Raw genomic sequence first — 16,813 nt, 5'->3', positions numbered from 1 at the left:
TGGGGCACAGGAGCGCCGGGCCGGGGTCTGGGGACAGGGTGCGTGATGGGCGCAGTGCGTTCCTTTCTGGAACGGAGGGGAGACCGAAGAGGCGGCCGGGGCTCTTCTCCCGGCGCCCGAAGCTGCCCGGTGAGGACGCCCCTCCCTGCTGTCCTCACGCGCTGTGATGGGCACAGGCCCTGGGATGCCCGCCCCCCAACCTCGCGTGGGAGCCTGAACCGCGCTCCCGGCCTGCCCCGGCGAACCCCCGCCAGTGCCCCCGAGGGGGCACCTCGCAGCGCCCCTTCCCGGCCTGCAGACCCCGCCCCGCTGTGCAGGCAGACCTCGTCCCCCAAGTCTCCCTGAAGGCGCGTCGGCACGCCCCTATATCGCTGCACTAGCCGACCGTCCCGCGCCAGGTGACACCGAGTTTCCCAAGTGGCCTCACTCGGCGTGCCTGCGCTTCGCCCCGCCCCAGGTCGCCCCGCCCCAGGTCGCCCCGCCCCAGGTCGCCCCGCCCCAGGTCGCCCCGCCCCAGGTCGCCCCGCCTCACGTCACTTCGCCTACGTCGCCGCGCCCCACGTTGCCCCGCCCCGGCGCTCTCCAGGCAGCCATGTGGGCTTGGAGTCGGCGAGTGTGGCGGCTTCGCGAGAGGCTCCCGGCGCTGCTCGGCGGACGGCAAGCGGCGCTCCTCCCGGTCGGTGCCCGAGGCGTGCATAGCTCTCCGGTCCCGTGTGGCAAGAACCTGCTCAAGAAATTTGCTTCGAAAACCAAGTAATGCGCACCTAGTCTGGGTGAGGGGCTCCGAGGTGGGGGCGGTCCCCAGGCAGCCGAGGGCGACGCCCTCGACTTAGGGGGTGGGGCAGTGTCCAAGGGGGGCGGGGACGCTGCCCAGGGGGCGGAGCGTGGTCGACGGAGAGGAATCGGTGCCCGCGGGGATAGGTCTGTGGGGCGAGGGGAGGAGTCCACAGGGCGGGGGCGGGGCCCACGGGGAGAGGGGAGGAGTCCACGAGGCGGGGCCCGCAGGGATTGGGTCTTTGGAGCGGGGTTTCTGGGCCTTACCCAGGAGCACTCGGTCGGGTCTTGCCCGTTGATTGATGATTTCTGAAGATTCGCCGCCAATCCCACTCATCACATTTGCTCGTGTTTCCACCCAGTCTTTTTCCTGTTTTGTTTTTATAGTTGAGCTCATAACGATTTACTAAACCCTAACGTGTGTCGAACACACGAAGCGAGGTGGTGCGTACATTTCTGTTGGTTCTTGTCGCCAGTAGGGTTTTGTAGTAGATTCTCCAAGGAGGGAAGGCGAATAATGTGTGCGCGTTTTCAAATTCCATGGTAACGCTTCCTTCGTTGGCTTCATTTGAGGATAGTTTTCTAATCCTGAGATGAATAGAAGACAGTACTTTGATTTTTATAGCACTTTCAGTTCTGCTGGAGTAGGTTGGTTTATGTGTTTTCTTTTAATAGACTAATTTTTAAAAACAGTTTTGCAGAAAAATTGTTATAATACAGAATTCCCACATAACCACACTCCACGTCTCTTACGTTAACATTTAGTGTGGCACGTTTGTCACCTTAACGAGCCAGTGTTGATACACGATTTAAAAATAATTTATTTTATGTATGTTTAATTTTGAGAGGGAGAGAGACAGAGTGAGAAAGGGCCAGAGAGAAAGGGAAACACAGAATTGGAAGCAGGCTCCAGGCTCTGAGCTGTCAGCACAGAGCCCAACATGGGGCCTGAACTCACAAACCGTGAGATCATGACCTGAGCTGAAGTCGGAAGCCCAACCGACTGAGCCACGCAGGTACTCTGATACACGATTATTAACTGAAGCATATGCCTTGTTCTGGTTAACCTAGGTGGTGTTTTTTTTTTAAATTTTTAATGTTTGTTTATTTGTGAGAGAGAGAGAGAGAGAGATCTAGCATGAGTGGGGAGGGGCAGAGAGAGAGAGGGAGATGCAGAATCCAAAGCAGCTCCAGACTCAGCTGTCAGTGGAGAGCCCAATGTGGGGCTTGAAGTCACCAATTGTGAGATCATCACCTGAGCCAAAGTCAGACACCTAACAGCTGAGTTACCCCAGGCCTCCCTCAGTTTTCTTAGTAAAAAGTACCATCCTTTTTCTGTCCAGGGACCCCATTACATTTAGTCACTTCTCTTGACTGGCTGTTTCCCAAACTGTTCTGGATGACCTTGCTGGGTTTAAGGAGTTATGGATATACATTTTCTAGGATGCTCCTCTGTTGGGATTTGTGTGATTGTGTTGGCATTGTGGGTTCTTGGGCGGAAGACCAGAGAAGGCAAGTGCCGTTTGCATCACGTCCAGGTACAGACCATCAGCGTGGTTTGTCACTGTTGTGCTGGCCATGATTACAGCTTGCGGTCACATCTGTCAAGTTTATCCACCGTAAAGTTGCCTACTCCCCATTCCACGTATTTTTTTTAATGTTTATTTTTGAGGAGGGGAAGCAGAGGATCCAAAGCAGGCTCCACGCTGAGAGCAGAACCCGACCTGTGGCTTGAACTCACAGACTGTGAGATCATGACCTGAGCTGAAGAGAGATGCTCAACCAACTGAGCCACCCAGGTGCCCGCATACTATTTTCTTTAGGGGGACTTCACTGTGTGCAGCCCACACCTAAGGTGGGGAGTTGGCCTCTTGAACTGTTTGGAATTCTGTGAGAGATGCGTTTCTTGTCCTGCATTTACTAGTTTATGTCAGTGTGGCCTGAACAGGTGCTAATCTAGTAGTACTTTATTTTGCTCAGATTGTTTTAGCTTTGACCAGTGGATCTCTCATTTACCTCCTGTAGATCTTTGACACACTCATCATGTGAGGTTTGTGGTGGTTTGTATGTTTAAAGTTTTACTTAGTGCTTCTTTTCTGGCACACCCTCTCTCAGCCCTAGGATTAGCCATGTCTCCATGGAGCTCTGGTTGATGTTACTGCAGAATGCCATCAGAAACGATGGTTTGAGAGCCAGTGCATCTGTCATTAGGCCTTTCTGGCTGACAAAGCAGAACATATGTTTACTTTAATTCTGTGTGTACACTTGCCTGTAAACATTTCCATACGTGACCACCATAATGGTACAAAGAGGAACCGCAGTCCACACTGATGCCCACATGGCTCATCCGGTGGCCTTTCCTTGCGTATCCGTAGTCTCCCTCTGCAGCGGCGTCCTGCCCTCCACCCCTACCCCAGCGTGGCCACATGCTCCTGGGAGACTGCTTTATCAGGTGTGGTGCAGTTCAGATTCTTTCTCCACCTTGGGGATTGGAAGGAGACCTTGAGTAAACATCAGAAGGTTGACTGAAAACTGTCTTCTGTCTCCCCTTCAACCCTTGTTGTTGATTAGATTCTAAATTTCCCAGTAACATAATTTCTGTGCCCAAGTTTAGCTCCTTAGAAAGAATTTCTGTATTGGGGCACCTGGATGGCTCAATCAGTTAAGCGTCTGGCTTCAGCACAGGTCATGATCTCACTGTTCATGGGTTCGAGCCCCACGTCAGGCTCTGTGCTGACAGCTTGGAGCCTGGAGCCTGCTTCAGATTATGTGTCTCCCTCTCTCTCTCAGCCCCTCCCCCCACTCATCCTCTGTTTTTATCTCAATAATAAATAAATGTAAAAAAAAAAAAAGAATGTTGGTGTTGTAATATCGAGTTGGCGTATGTAATATATTTATTTTTTCATTTGCCTTCAGTGTTAAGAGTTCTTATTTTCTCCCCACAGGAAGAAGTTTTGGTATGAGGGTCCTTCCTTGGGCTCTCACCTGGTAAGTCCAGAGTAGCAACTGCTGTGGAATATGATGGGCGTGAGGCTCCAGATGTTGGCAAAGCGCCAGCCTGGCGATCCTTCCAAGTTTGAATGCAGGAGGTCGGCAGGCTGGGAATAGATATACTGGCAGAGTGTATTTAGACTTAAAAAAAAAGTCATACTGGAGTTTTCTGGAATGTTGTCTCTGTTCTCAAATACTAAAAGCAGTTTTCAGCGTGTGTGCATGACACACGTAGACGTGCCGTAAAGTCTGCAGAACAAATGGTTCCTGTTAGAAAAATTCCTCTGTGTGTTAAAGACCACTGAATAGTGTGTCTTGAGAGAAGGAGAATTTTATGGTATGTAGGTTATGTTTCAATAAGATCCGGGGGAGGAAAAACTACATACTGACAGTACTTTTAATTCTGGAGGGGCCCGAGGTTAAATCTAAGCAGGATCCAGATCTGTAAATTATATCTTGATGAGAGCTGAGATGCCTGAGGGTCATGTTGGGTTTTTGTTTTTCAAGGTGTTCAGTTCTTCCCAGCCCCCTTTCTGTGAATTAGGACACGTTTAACATACGGTTGTAACGTTGGCCTTTCTGTCTCTTCTTCTTGATGAAGATGTACAAGCCATCCCAGTTGGAATTCCTAACAAAGAGCACCTCCAGGAAAACCAGGAAGGAGGACCAGGTGCGCCTGAGGGCTCTGAACGGTCTCCTGTACAAAGCGCTGACCGACCTGTTGTGCACCCCTGAAGTGAGCCAGGAGGTCTGCGACCTGAACGTGCAGCTCTCCAAGGTAGGCTCGGGCTGGGGTGAGGAGGCGGGTGAGGCCCCCGGGCCCCTGTGTCCTTCGGTGCCAGTCTGGCCTAGTGGTTAGAAAGAAAGCACCGTGCCTGACACAGGGTCTTTGAAGTTCAGAAGTGCTGCTGAGTGTGATCGTTTAAGTCGTGAAGGCAGAGGGTGTGTGTGCACATGTGTGTGTGGTGGTGTGCAAGCACTGAGGGCATTGTCAGAGGCTTGGTGTGCTTGTGTCTTGGGAGGTGCCTTCCTGCTGCCCCCTCCTCCCTAGAGTGAGCCCAGCCGAAGGGAAATAGGAGAGTACGTGCTGGTCGGGCGTTTCTGATGTGTGTGAGGGCTTGGCGTCAGGGAGTCTGAGCTTTTGGACTCCGGGCGCAGCCTCGCCCCCTGTGAGTGTGTGCAGGATCTGGTGGCCTGTCATGGTGCCCACGGGAGCGCCTGCTTCTGGGTGGCGGGTGCCCGGAGCTGGAGACTGCCGATGAACTGCTCTCCGCCCGCTGAGTGTCGTCTCCGGACGCCCACGAAGCGGAAAGTGACTCTCGGCTGGGGTGGGTGGCACGCAGGTCTCTCTGACGTCAGACTTCTCGGCCTGCCGCGTGTACTGGAGGACGACCCTGTCCGTGGAGCAGAACGCGCACGCCGAGGCCGTCCTGCGGAGGAGCGCCGCGCACATGAGGTGACCGCGCTTTGCGCTCTCGGCGGGTCGCTTGCACTCGCACCTGCGTTGCCTGCTTGCTGCGTTAAGTATTTTTGCTTTTAAGGAAAATTTTGAAAGCACTTTTCTTAAGTTTCAGGGTGAAATTTACATTTGCATGCAAGATATAATCTTGGACAGTGGTTCTCAAAGTGTGGCCCCTGGGTGCTGGGCCTGACACCCACGTGTCCCTGTGGTCATTGTAGCTTCATGCCACGTGCCAGTAAAACACAACACCACTTTTATCTGAGAGTATCCCTGGTGAATAAGCAGGAGTTACTAATGCTATTAAATCCTGACCCTTGGGTCCATGTCATTATAACAGTCCGTGCGGTGGGGAGTTAACTTAAAATGACCGGTGCTCCTGTGGTTGTCTCGGGAAAACACACAGTTGATTGTGAACTGAAGTAACAAGGGAGCCAGCTGTGGTTTTTTTAAGATTTGACAGACATTTTTCTCTAAAAAATGTCACTTTAGGGAAAACAACTGATTATACTTGTTGCCAGTGATAAAATTCAAGCTTTCAAGTGAAAATTGATTTTTAGAAAACCTGTATTCACCACCGTGATTTTCATAGCTTTTTGATACTTAAAGACTCTTAATGAGATTGTTGGGACCCTTAACAAATGCAGTGTCATATCGTACAGTGTGTCGGCATTCTGGAAATCTGCATAACCTGGTGAGTCGGTATTTTCCAGATGACCAGTGCGTGAGGTCACCAACTCCAGCAGAGGGAAGGAGCCATTGAATGTGCAAGATAAACGAATGGATTTAATAGAACAGTGGGACATTCGTTGATCTGGTTTCAGATTCCACGCTGCGACTGACTTTTAACAGTATCATTTGTTGAATTTTTGTGGAGTAGCAGAGAAGACCCGTTCTTTTCCGAAGTCCTGTTCATTTACTCCTTTTCCGGTTATAGGGCAGTGAGGCTGGAGCTTCTTCAGCCGGAACAACAGAGCAGCTTGAGTGCAGATGTGGGGGGGCCGCCCACTGTCTTCCACTGAGCCGGGCATTGGAGGCATTTGTGTCTACGTAAACAAGGCCACATTTCTCAGTCATTTTTTGAAAATAATTATTTTAAATAGTTTACTTTCATTAAAAACATTCATGTAAACACTCAATGGGTATGTTTCCTTGAGTGAATTAGTACATGTTTTTCAAATTCTCACTTTTAATTTATAGTGTGGTAGATATGGATAGAGAGAACGCACAATAACAAAAGCTCTCTGGTGTTCTCAGTAATTTTTAAGAGTAGAAAGGGGTCTCGGGACCAGAATCCTTGAGAATTACCAAGGTGGGTGTTAGTAGAGGGGCTTCTCTGGCTTCTCCCCAGTCTTCAGAACCGTGGAGCCGTGGCCGCGCAGCGCTCAGAACTGGCTTCCGTTCTTCCTGCCTCCTTCCTCTCTGTTACCTCGCTTCTCCCTTGTGCCTCACGCGTCACTTTTAGGAGAGGGCACAGAGTCCTGCGTGGAACTAGTGTTTGCACACACCGTCTGCTTCAGCGCAGCTGACGTCAATCCCAGTAGGCCCTGGGAGGCTCTTTCAAATCGTGTAGCAAGGAGTGCTCAGTTAATTTCATTTTTCCGTTGCTAACAGAAACCAGAAAACGATTTCCGACAAGTGTTGGGATAACAGTTTCCTTTCTGGTGAGGTTTTAGGTAATCAGAAAATCTAGCTGAGCAGATGGTGGATTCTCCCAGCTCTTCTGCTCACCTGAGGTCTGGCATAGAGGCTTTCCTGTAATCTCGTGCCAGGACCTGCCGTCACTGCGCGCAGGGAGGCTGTGCACGCCAGTGTTTCCGCTGTGGACCGGACGCAGCCGGTTCACCTTAGTCTGCTCGCACCGAGTGACCTGTGCCTGAGGACGGTCGAGGGCCTTGGTGTGCTCGTGGGGCCTTGTTGCCCGTGAGTGTCCCGGGCAGGTGGTTGGTGCCCAGACCGCGCAGCCCACGGCCACGGTGCTGCCCAGGAGGCGTCTAAGCAAAGATCAGGTTATGTGTCAGGATCTCAAGAATTGCATTTGGGCAATTAGAAACAGTTGTGATGAGGTGTTTTGTGTCCCTTTTGTGACGTGGCCGTTGGCTAGGGAAGACTTCCCTGGACTGGTGTGTTCCTGTTTGAGTAACGTGAGAAGCAGCTCTTCTTTCCCGTCTCTCTGGGAGATTACGGTATGTTTTCCTGTCTGCCAAGTGTCACCTGCAGCTACACAGTGGGCCTTGTCTGTCTCCAGGCATATTTTGATGTCCCAGCAAACCCTGAGGAACGTGCCACCGATCGTGTTTCTTCAGGACAGAGGAAGCGCAGCTCTAGCTGAGGTAAGGCTTCTTATTTTTCCAAACAGGCTTTTATGTGAGTAAGGCTTTTTATTTAACTTTGAGATACCCAAACGATGATGTGCACGGTGAAGGAAGCAGTCTTCGGGAGAGTGCAGACGAAAGGCGAGGCCCAGGCCCGTCCGGCCAGTTCCCCAGGAGGAGCCGCTTCTTTAGGCTGTGATTTTTCACTGCTTGTCGCTGCGTGTCTACCTAGGAAACCAAGTCTGTTTCTTGACAGAAAGTTGACGCAGGCGGAGCTGCCTTCCTCCCTGGATCTGAGCATCTGCTGTTCCTTCACGCGGTCACTGCTGTTTCGTGGCCGTCGTCCTTACTTTCAATACAGGTTAACTATGAAGGTTAAAGTCTGTGTGTAGATATATGTGTATATATGTTTATATCTGTGCGGTATTCTTTGATGGTCATTAAGGTGTTTTACGCGTTTAAAAAGTTTATAAAACCCCCAGGAGGTACCATTTATGATTATAATTAGCTAGCTGTTTTTCACTGCAGGACTAGGTAGTGTTGAGGGCCACAGAGGAAAACAGACCTAGTTGGACATTTTAATCTTTGTTATTCACCATAGAAGCAGAACTGAAAACCTTACGCAAACAACAACCTTGATAGGGGATTTTCCAAGCGAGGAAAGGAGACAGAGGAGTGAAGTGACCAGTGCCAGCCTGGAGACCCCAGGAGCGCATCGGTTACGGGGTGTGCTCATGGGGCCGCTGGCTTGGGCTGGGGGAAGGAAGTGCCGCTGCCCAAGGAGAGCCCTCTGCTCTCAGCTGCCCAGGCTTGTCCCTCTCTCGCCAGCGAGGTCCTACCTGGCTCTGTGGGCTGCTTTCTAGAAAAAGTGATTGGAAAGAGGGAGGTGCATTCTCAGAGCCGGTGGGCTCCTTTCTAGAAAAAGTGATTGGAAGGAAGGAGGCGCACGCCCAGAGCATCCTGGAGCAGTTCTTTCCCCGGAGGCGATGCTGGGCGTTCGCGGTAAAGACCACGTGGGCCCCGCGTCTGTCCTCCGCGCCCTTCGTGTGCCGTGGAGGAAACAGCTTCCTTCCCGTCGCGGGCCTGTGTCTCGTCTGTGCGTGGAAGTGTTGCAGGTCGTGGGACGTGGTGAGTGGCTGGTGGTGATTTCAGTCCCGCACTTGGTAGCAGGCGACCGATCTGTGGGGACAGAAGTCAAACCAGGGCCTGTCTTTGGGGGAGAGTGACCAGGAGGGCACGAAGTTTCTGGGGGCTTGTTTCCTAAACATCAGGGGGTGTCCATAGGCACAGTCCCTACGTGACATGTCATGAGCCGTACGCTTCACGTTCTGTGCACTTTTCCCGCGTGTCATTTCAGTCACAGGGTTCGTAAAGTGTTGATTTTATGATAAGGACAAAGGATACAAAGCAAATTTTTAAAGAAAAACATAAACTGTGATCCCCTGTGATGGAATTTATTACACGTTTGTTGGCCTCCCTGCTGTCAGGCTACTGAGAGCAGGTGTCCGGCCCCGCTCGCCTGACCCCACGGCCTCATGCTGGAGTCTGTGCTCCTGTCTTAGGCTGATTCTTCCCCCGAGGGCCCACCCCACGGCCTGAATTTCTCCCTGAGGTCGGCCTGGAGCCATTCCTGTCCTTCCTGAGGTTCTGGGTAGCAGGGTTGGCCCAGGACTCAGCCCTGCAGCTGTGTTGACGTGCTAGGATTCAGTTCTGTCTGTGTCGGTACTTTGTTAAGACCTAAGGGAAGCTTTAGTGACACATGATTTACCCAGAGGCGCCCGCGCCCCCAGGCCCAACCCTCCCTACCACCCATCTTTTTTTTTTTTTTTTTTAAGTTTTGTATCTCTGCACCCAGTGTGGGGCTTGAACTCATGATCCTGAGGTCAAGAGTCAGATGCTCTTCCAACTCAGCCAGCCAGGTGCCCCTGCCACCGTTAGTTTTCCTCCTTAGATTTCTGGAATTTCACAGACAGGATGTTGTCTTTACATCCGGCTGCTTTTGCTCAGCACTGGTTTTGAGATTCACGTTGTGTCGGCGTGAGTGGTTCCTTTCTGTTGGGAAGTGGGGTCATCACATGACCGTGCTGCCTGCCCTTCAGTCCTTCAGCTTCTCACCGACGTGGGTCCTTCTGATCGTTGGTTGCGCTGAGTGAAGCTGTTGTGATGTGTGTGAACATATTTGTACGTTTCTGTGTCTTTTAGGTCAGGTGGCATGTGTGCACGTAATCGTGAGGGAGCCACTGGTGAGAGGTCAGCGGGGCCGGTGGGGGCACCTGCCTGCGGCCTGGTTCGCGCGGGTTTCTTGATGTCTGGTGCTGTTAAGTGCCGTCCCCTGTGCCTGTCAGCCCTTCCTGGCCTTGTGAAGTCTGATCAGGTCTTTCGCCCAGGCTCGTGAGGTGTGCTCAGTGTGGCCTTGCACAGGAGGGCCACGCGTCCTGTCCCTGTCGGCTGTGAGCGGATGCATTCTCCAGCCACCTTGGGAGATGGCCACTTTGTCTTTGTGTTGTGGCATCATTAGGGCTGTTTCCGGTATTTTCTGTGAACTGATTTTTCTCCTGGTTCTGCCGTTGGTTTGTGGTGATGCAGTTTGTTGCTGTAGAAGGCTGGGCCCTGGCCTGGACCTGGGCCATCCTGGGCGGGCGCTGTGGCCAGGTGGGGTCCACGTGTGGGTCCTGGGCACACAGGTAGAGGTGTGAGCTGCCCTCAGTGTCCAGGGAGCAGGGGCCTGTGTAGCGCCCTGGGGTGGGCAGCGGTATGTGTGCCCCTACCAAGGGAGCTTTTGTTTCCAGATTGGGCCCCTCAACCACCTTGGAGCTGGATTCACATGCCCGACACCTGACTGTGGCCTCGGCGCTGTGCCAAACACCCAAGTTCTGTGGCAAAATTGAAGTATTTTATACAACTTCATTAGGAATCAGGAAATGTTACTTAATTGAACCAATATTTAACTGGTTTCTTCATAAATTTGACTGACGTTTACAAGTTTTAAGTGCAGTTCTGAAAGCCTCAGTTCGTTATTAGAGAAAACGTGATTATTGAGTAACAGGTGTTTGGAAGCATAGACTGGTGAATGGCCTCCCCGCTAGGGGATGTCAGCAGAGGGCACGGAGGGCAGTCGAGAGGCCTGTGTCTGAGCCAGGCGGTGGTGCAGGTGGCATAGGTGTGGTTTACTGAAGTGCTCTCTCTTCCCCTTTCCAGGTTGATTGGTTACTGGCAAATGCGGATTTTGGGCCCCCAGAGGAAGAAGAAGACTGTGTGCAAAGTGATGCCAGGTACGCGTGGGTGTTCTTTGATTGGCCTGGACCAGTGCCCGGTGTGGGTCCTGTGAGAGCTGCCCGGTTCTGCTCCCCTGGCCGTGCACTGCCCCAGCAGCCTGGCAGTGACCTGTGGCGGGTCCCGGGGCCAGTCTGCAGTGGTTCTGAGCACTCAGCAAAGCTGCTGGGAGTGCCTCGGTGGTCTGCCCGCCAGTGCTGGAGCCCATGGCATCTGCCATTGCTATAGTGACTCGTGGAGGGGGACAGGTGTCTGTCCCTCGCCCTCATTTTCCACTCGGCATGTTTGTACTGAGAGCGCCCCGCGGCTCTGCCCTAGCATGCACACTGCGCCTGTGAAAGCAACCACGGTGGGGTCTTTGGAGCTTCCTCTTTGCTGGCGGAGGCCGACGGGAACGGTGAATCCACAGATGATTGTGTGTCAGGAAGGGCGCGTCGGACACCCGGTCCGGCTGGGAGCTCAGGAGGTGGTGGGGGTGGTACTGCAGCTGAGAAAGAAACGTGAGGTGCCTGTGCATGGGCCCCGTCGGGGTGCGGGAAGAGCTTCAGCGGGTCCTGAGCCTGTGTTCTCAGAGCAGGCATGTCAGCGTCAGGGGCAGTGCTGTCGGGACTTGGGGGGGGGGTCCCCAGTGACCAGGGGGTGGGACACTGCGCCCTGAGGTCCCAGGCAGCAGTGAGTCCCCGCATCCCGGCCCAGCAGGGAATTGAGCCTTCTGGAGCAAGCAGGAGGGGGCTAGGGGTAGGACACGGCCACATTTGGGTTTTGACAGGCACCGGAGTGGCAGGTGTAAAGGACCTTAGTCGTAATTCTGTCTAATGGGCCTCGCTGTGTTCGGGGAAAAGCAACAGAAAGCGCATCTGATGGGAGGGCTGTGTCAAAGCCGTCCTGGCCTGCACCACACACGGGCCCGGCAGTGCCCGCAGAGCGGAGCCCCTTCCCTGTGCCTCCGCCTCCTTCGGGCGTCGGCTGGTCCTCCGGGCTTCACCCCTGCTGCACCTAACGTCTCTTCTCTCCTCCAGGGGCCGTGGAGCCCTGGACGCCCCTCCACCACGCAGCACGCCGGGCTCTGCCACTTGCTCCAGTCTGTGTGGGATCGATCATGAGGCGCTCAACAAACAGATCATGGAGTACAAGAGGAGAAGAGAGCGAGGGCGCAGGGGCGAGAGCCGCGCAGAGTCTCCACGGACGCACACTCAAGAGGGAAACGTGGCAGCTGGACCCCATGCAGATGCTGACGTCTCCTGCGGGGACCACCTGGACCCTGACCCGGATGGCTCTTGGGGTGCAGGCCAGGTGGAGGTGACTGAGGGGCGGGGCAGGGAGGCATGAGGGTCTGCTGCGCCGAACCACAGTCGCACGGCCCAGTGGACTTGTAATTTAGCCTGAGAAGGAAGGGGGCCTGTGGGAACAGTCGGGCCTCCTGGTCCCGCTTCTCACCCTTCGCGAGCTCCCAGTGAAAAAGGCAGAGCGTTGTCCTGTTTGCGTGTGTTTCCACTCACCCTGAACATGGTCTCCTGGTTGACGGTGGAACAGCCCCGAGTCTGGTTGTCCCCTGGCAGGACAGCTGCCACGCGCCTCACCGGGAAGTGTGGCTCAGGACTGCCACAGTGCTGTTGGAAGGAGGTGAAAGAAGTCCTCCTCCAGGTCTGACCTGGAGCAGCTTGCTCCCGGGCGTGGGGCGCCTCCGTTTCCTGGGTGACATCAGTGTGAGATCCTGGGAACGGTGTCCGCGCAGCGTGGATGGTGAGACACGTGTTAGTGAGACGGAGCAGGGAGCCTCGGGATTTGGCTTTTGTGAACAGTGCGGGAAGGAAGGGAGCACTGCTGTCACTCTGCACCTTCTGGGTGGGCGCCTGGACCCAGGGCCAGTGCCCAGCCGGCAGGCAGCCCCTCTGGAATGGACCTGTTACAGAACACGGGCAAACCACCAGGAAACTTCTAGGCGCTTAGCGATTCGGTGGCATGCGTGTGACCCTGTCTGTCCTGGAAGGTGCATGTAGACGTGTGCGGAGCAGTTGACCTGGGAGTGCAGTTGCTGGCGTGCAAACTCAGCTTGTGAAAAGTCACATGCTTTGTTCTAACCAGGCGTGGGAAGACACACCTTGAGGCTGTTTGCTGCCTGGAAAAGGAGAGCTCATCGGCCACCTTCCTGGGAGGTGGGGACATGCTGTGCAGGGCCGCTCGGGAGCTTCAGGCTCAGTCACAGGCTGAGGGAGAGGAGACGCTATGGCTTCTGTAGGAAGGAAGGCTGAGGCTGGACAGCGGGAGTAATTGCAGCAGGCTCTACTTGTTGAGTCCGGGACCTGGAGGGTGTGCAGCAAAGGAGTGACTGGCTGCTGTGCAAGAGCGAGGTAAAGGAGGTGGTTGGGGGTGTGGGCTCTGGATCGATTGGTTTGCATATAAAAGGTGAGTTCACAGGGCAGCGGTTTTCTGTCTATAGGAATTAGCCCTGGGAGGGGTCGTCTCTCCTCAGCCAACAAGGCCCCCAAGATGGTAAAACATCACAGATACACAGTATGAAAATCGTGACTCATACAGGGCCCTGCGGCACCAACCAGCCAGTTTTGCTGACCGTAGACCTGGTCCCCTCTGCAGAAGGCGTCCAGACGTCCATGCGGAGCAGCGGGCACAAGGCCTGGATTCCTGGATCCAAGGCCAGAGTGCCGTGTGGATGGGGGTGTGCCTGTCTGTGTGTGTCAAAGCAGTGGGACTGGGAGAGGCCAGTGCAGGTGCTGGCTGACTCTTCTCTCTCTTTTCCACTTGTGCTTCCCGGCTCAGTTCTATCAAAAGTGAACACATGGCAGGAAAAAGGTGTTTTCAGACCTCGGAGATTCTGTGCTCTGCACCCCTACACACTGTCTTAAGTTCTCCCGGTAAGGACAGTTTGAGACCAGAAGCGGAGCCAAGACTAGAACAGACACAGAGGGGCTGCTGTGTGCGGGCTGGTTTTACAGGGCTAAAGGGGATGCTCACAGCATGTCGGTTAGCTGCTGGCACGTAGTGTCCTGCCCGGATTTAAGGGTTCATCTTATCTTTGGTTTGTGAAGAAATCTCACTAACCGCAGGACTTCTGAGTGCAGAGTGCTTCCTAGGAAGTTCACCTGGGATTTTGTTAAAAGGACTTGGAACTTCAGTTAAAGGGCGTTCACGGCTTCTGGGTTGGTGCGGGTGGAGGTCTGGGGAGTGGGCCTGGCAGCTCTGTGCCTCCCTTACCCCTTCATGTGGTGTCCCAGGGTGTCCACGTGGGAGCTTCTGGTGGCACCGGCAGTCCCCCCTTCCACGTCCTGAGGACCAACTGTGCAAGTCCTAGAAAGGACTGAGTAGCCAGAGAACAGAACTGAAAATAATCTAGTATTAGGAACTGGAACACCAAATAGGACAGAAAATGTAATGGGCTTTCACGGGAAGACTGCCACAGAAGATCTTTGTTTTTCAGTCTTTGGACATTCACTTCGTGTCCAGGATTTCCTCCCTCAAGTCTTCCCTCTGATGTCTTGGCCTTCTAGGTCCTGTCAGTAAAGTTCAGAGTATCTCCACCTTTCTTATGGCATCTTCTCTGTTCAAGAGTTTGTGATACATGCTTTTTTGGTTTTTTTAATAAAAAGTACTTAGAATAAAGCATACTCACCACACCACAGTTAAAGCCAGGGCACACCTAAGCTCTAGAGTGAAATAAAGACATGTGCACGCTACCGCAGCCCTGACTTACTGGGTCCCGTACCCTCCTGTTGAGGTGTGGACCCTGTTTCTGAAGTCCCGTGTCCAGGATTTGCTCAGCAAGTTCTTGTGATTAAGATTTAAAATATTCTTGAACTGCAGCCCCAGTGAGCGCTGTCTGGTGGTTGCAGCACGTGTTTACCAGAGTCCGGCCAGTGTGGGTGCGGGACGGGGGTGGGGGTGGGGGTGGCGGTGGTGGTGGCGGTGGGAGGTCGGAGGCCATGTAGGGAGGCCGGCCCTGCCCTGCGTTCGTCTGCACAGCTGTCATCTGACGCTCGGTTTGCGGAACCTAGGACTTTGATAGCGGGAAGGCCCCACGGTGAAGGGGGAGGGAGAGGCCGCCTCCAGAAGTGGCACAGCTCTTCCGCAGCAGCGTGGAGCCACGGCCGTGACTGGTGGCAGACACTGAGTTCAAGGCAGATTCAAAGCGCCATCCAGCCTGCACTCCTGGCCTGGCCCCCACCAAGTCAGAACCAGCCTTGCATCAGTGGGTTTGCCTTGGGAGTGAGCCCCCTGACTTCCACACTTCCCCTTCTCCCCGTCAGTCCTGAGCCCGGCCCCACCCATACCAGCCTCCAGGCTCGCTTCTCAGGACTGATGCCATCCCTCACCTGCTCCCTTCCTATGACATCGTGTTTGTACATGCTCTTCCCTTCCTTTCTGCCCTTTCTACCCTGGGGCCACCTTTGGGGAGTCTTCTGTGAACCCCCAATTCTTGCTTGTGGTGCCCTAAATTCCCATAGCTGAGACCTCAGTGCACTGATTGCTGAGTCATCCTCTTGTCTGCCTTTTGCATGAGGCTTCCCAGGGCAGAGAATAGTACATGTTGATTAACTAGTGGACAGTTGGGGTCTCTGCTCCAAGGTCAGGGGCAGCAGTTCTCGCTGGCTCAGAGGAAAACCTGAGCAGCAAATCCAGGCATGGTCTGAGGCTCCTTTTCGCTCTGCCTGAGGAAAGCTGAGGCAAAGCAGAACAGCCAGCCAAAAAGAAGACTGAAATAGAGCCGCCTGTCACCGGGATTGCAGCCGAAAACCAGGGCTTTGGGTTGAAAGAAACAGGAAGAAGGCAGGATGCGGGTTTCGTGTATTCAGGGAGAACACAGAACACTAGGTCTTTCCAGTGCTGGCCTTACGCTGCAGACAAGAGCTTTCTGGCCGTTTGGCTCTGAAGCCTGCTGCTCTGGGCTCAGTTCTCCGATCCGCCAGCAAGATCTCTGTGCTCAGCCCCCTCGGCTGTCTGTGGGGAGAATGGCATCTCCTTCAGAGGGTCACGGTGAGGATCAACGGACATGTGTGAACACTTACTTAACAGAGTCTGGCCCATGCTTTGTATTCTCCTTGCCGCTTGGGATTTTGGTTTTGTTGATGAGCAGAAGATCAAGGGGAAGTGATTCATTCAGGGTCTGGTGGAGGTGTGTACAGCCTACCTCCCGAGGATGTGCAGAGCAGCATGTGCACAGGCGCCCATTGGAGGCCAGACGGCATTCTGACAGCTGGGTTTTCACGTCCTTGTGACATGCCAGGATGATAGGAGACCAAAGTCTCTCCTGTCGGAAGTCCCACATTTCTGCCAGCAATAAACACGGAGAGCTTCATAGGTGAAGACCTCCTCTGGACCCTAAAATCCTGTTGTGAGCAGAGGTGCAGCGTTCTGGCCTCAGGTTGATCTTGAATGTGAGCACGCACCTGTGCCACTTTGGAGCATTAATTTGAATACTGTACAGCTGTAGGAAGTTCAGTTTGAGAAACAGTAAAGAAAAAATTAAAGCTATTGGGACCTGTGGGACTCCACCAAGCAGATCGATGTACACATTGTGGGCATCCCAGAAGGAGATGAAAGATAAAGAGGTAGGGCAAGTATTGGAAGAAATAGTGGCCAAACATTTCCCAAGTCTGAGGAAATATCCAGGAAGCTCCATGAATGTTCAAGTTGAGACAAACTCAGAGACCCACACCAAGCCACAAATTTTTTTTTTGTTTTAATTTGTTAAAAATGTTTATTTTGGAGAGAGAGAGAGGGGGACACAATCCAAATCAGGCTCCAGGCTCTGAGCTGTCAGCACAGAGCGCAACATGGGGCTCCATCTCATGAGCTGCGAGGTCATGACCTGAGCCTAAGGCAGACCCTTAACCAACTGAGCCACCCAGGTGCCCCAGACACATTAACTTGCGAAAAGGCCAAGCAAAGAATCTTGAAACAGCAAGAGAGCAGGAAACCAGTGCATATAAGGGATCCCAGACAAGATGAGAAGATTCCATCAGAAGCCAGAGATCAGGAGGCAGTG

General features: G+C 53.5%; 1 protein-coding gene across 2 annotated transcripts; it reads left to right on the top strand.

Annotated features, from left to right (window-relative positions):
* The first annotated feature begins 579 nt into the window (after positions 1–579).
* Positions 580–14,431, top strand: RBFA (ribosome binding factor A). Of its 2 annotated transcripts, XM_029922374.1 has the most exons (7): positions 580–753; positions 3,720–3,762; positions 4,367–4,543; positions 5,109–5,221; positions 7,473–7,557; positions 10,738–10,811; positions 11,832–14,431. In XM_029922374.1, the coding sequence occupies exons 1-7, from the start codon at positions 593–595 to the stop codon at positions 12,139–12,141; spliced, it is 963 nt and encodes a 320-aa protein (XP_029778234.1). In that variant the 5' UTR covers positions 580–592; the 3' UTR covers positions 12,142–14,431. The 2 variants fall into 2 exon arrangements, with proteins under 2 accessions (XP_029778234.1, XP_029778235.1); XM_029922375.1 differs by lacking the exon at positions 7,473–7,557.
* The last annotated feature ends 2,382 nt before the right edge of the window (positions 14,432–16,813 follow it).

The sequence above is a fragment of the Suricata suricatta genome, chromosome 14 (genome assembly GCF_006229205.1).
Source record: "Suricata suricatta isolate VVHF042 chromosome 14, meerkat_22Aug2017_6uvM2_HiC, whole genome shotgun sequence".
NCBI classification, from domain to species: domain Eukaryota; kingdom Metazoa; phylum Chordata; class Mammalia; order Carnivora; family Herpestidae; genus Suricata; species Suricata suricatta.
The sequence above is the reverse complement of the archived record's forward strand: the minus strand, read 5'-3'. Positions and strand labels throughout refer to the sequence as shown.

Coding starts and splice junctions, on each gene's coding strand:
- RBFA (XM_029922374.1), top strand. CDS start 593: ATGTGGGCTTGGAGTCGGCGAGTGTGGCGGCTTCGCGAGAGGCTCCCG. Junction 3,763..4,366: donor CTTCCTTGGGCTCTCACCTG/GTAAGTCCAGAG, acceptor TTCTTGATGAAG/ATGTACAAGCCATCCCAGTT. Junction 4,544..5,108: donor TGAACGTGCAGCTCTCCAAG/GTAGGCTCGGGC, acceptor GGTGGCACGCAG/GTCTCTCTGACGTCAGACTT.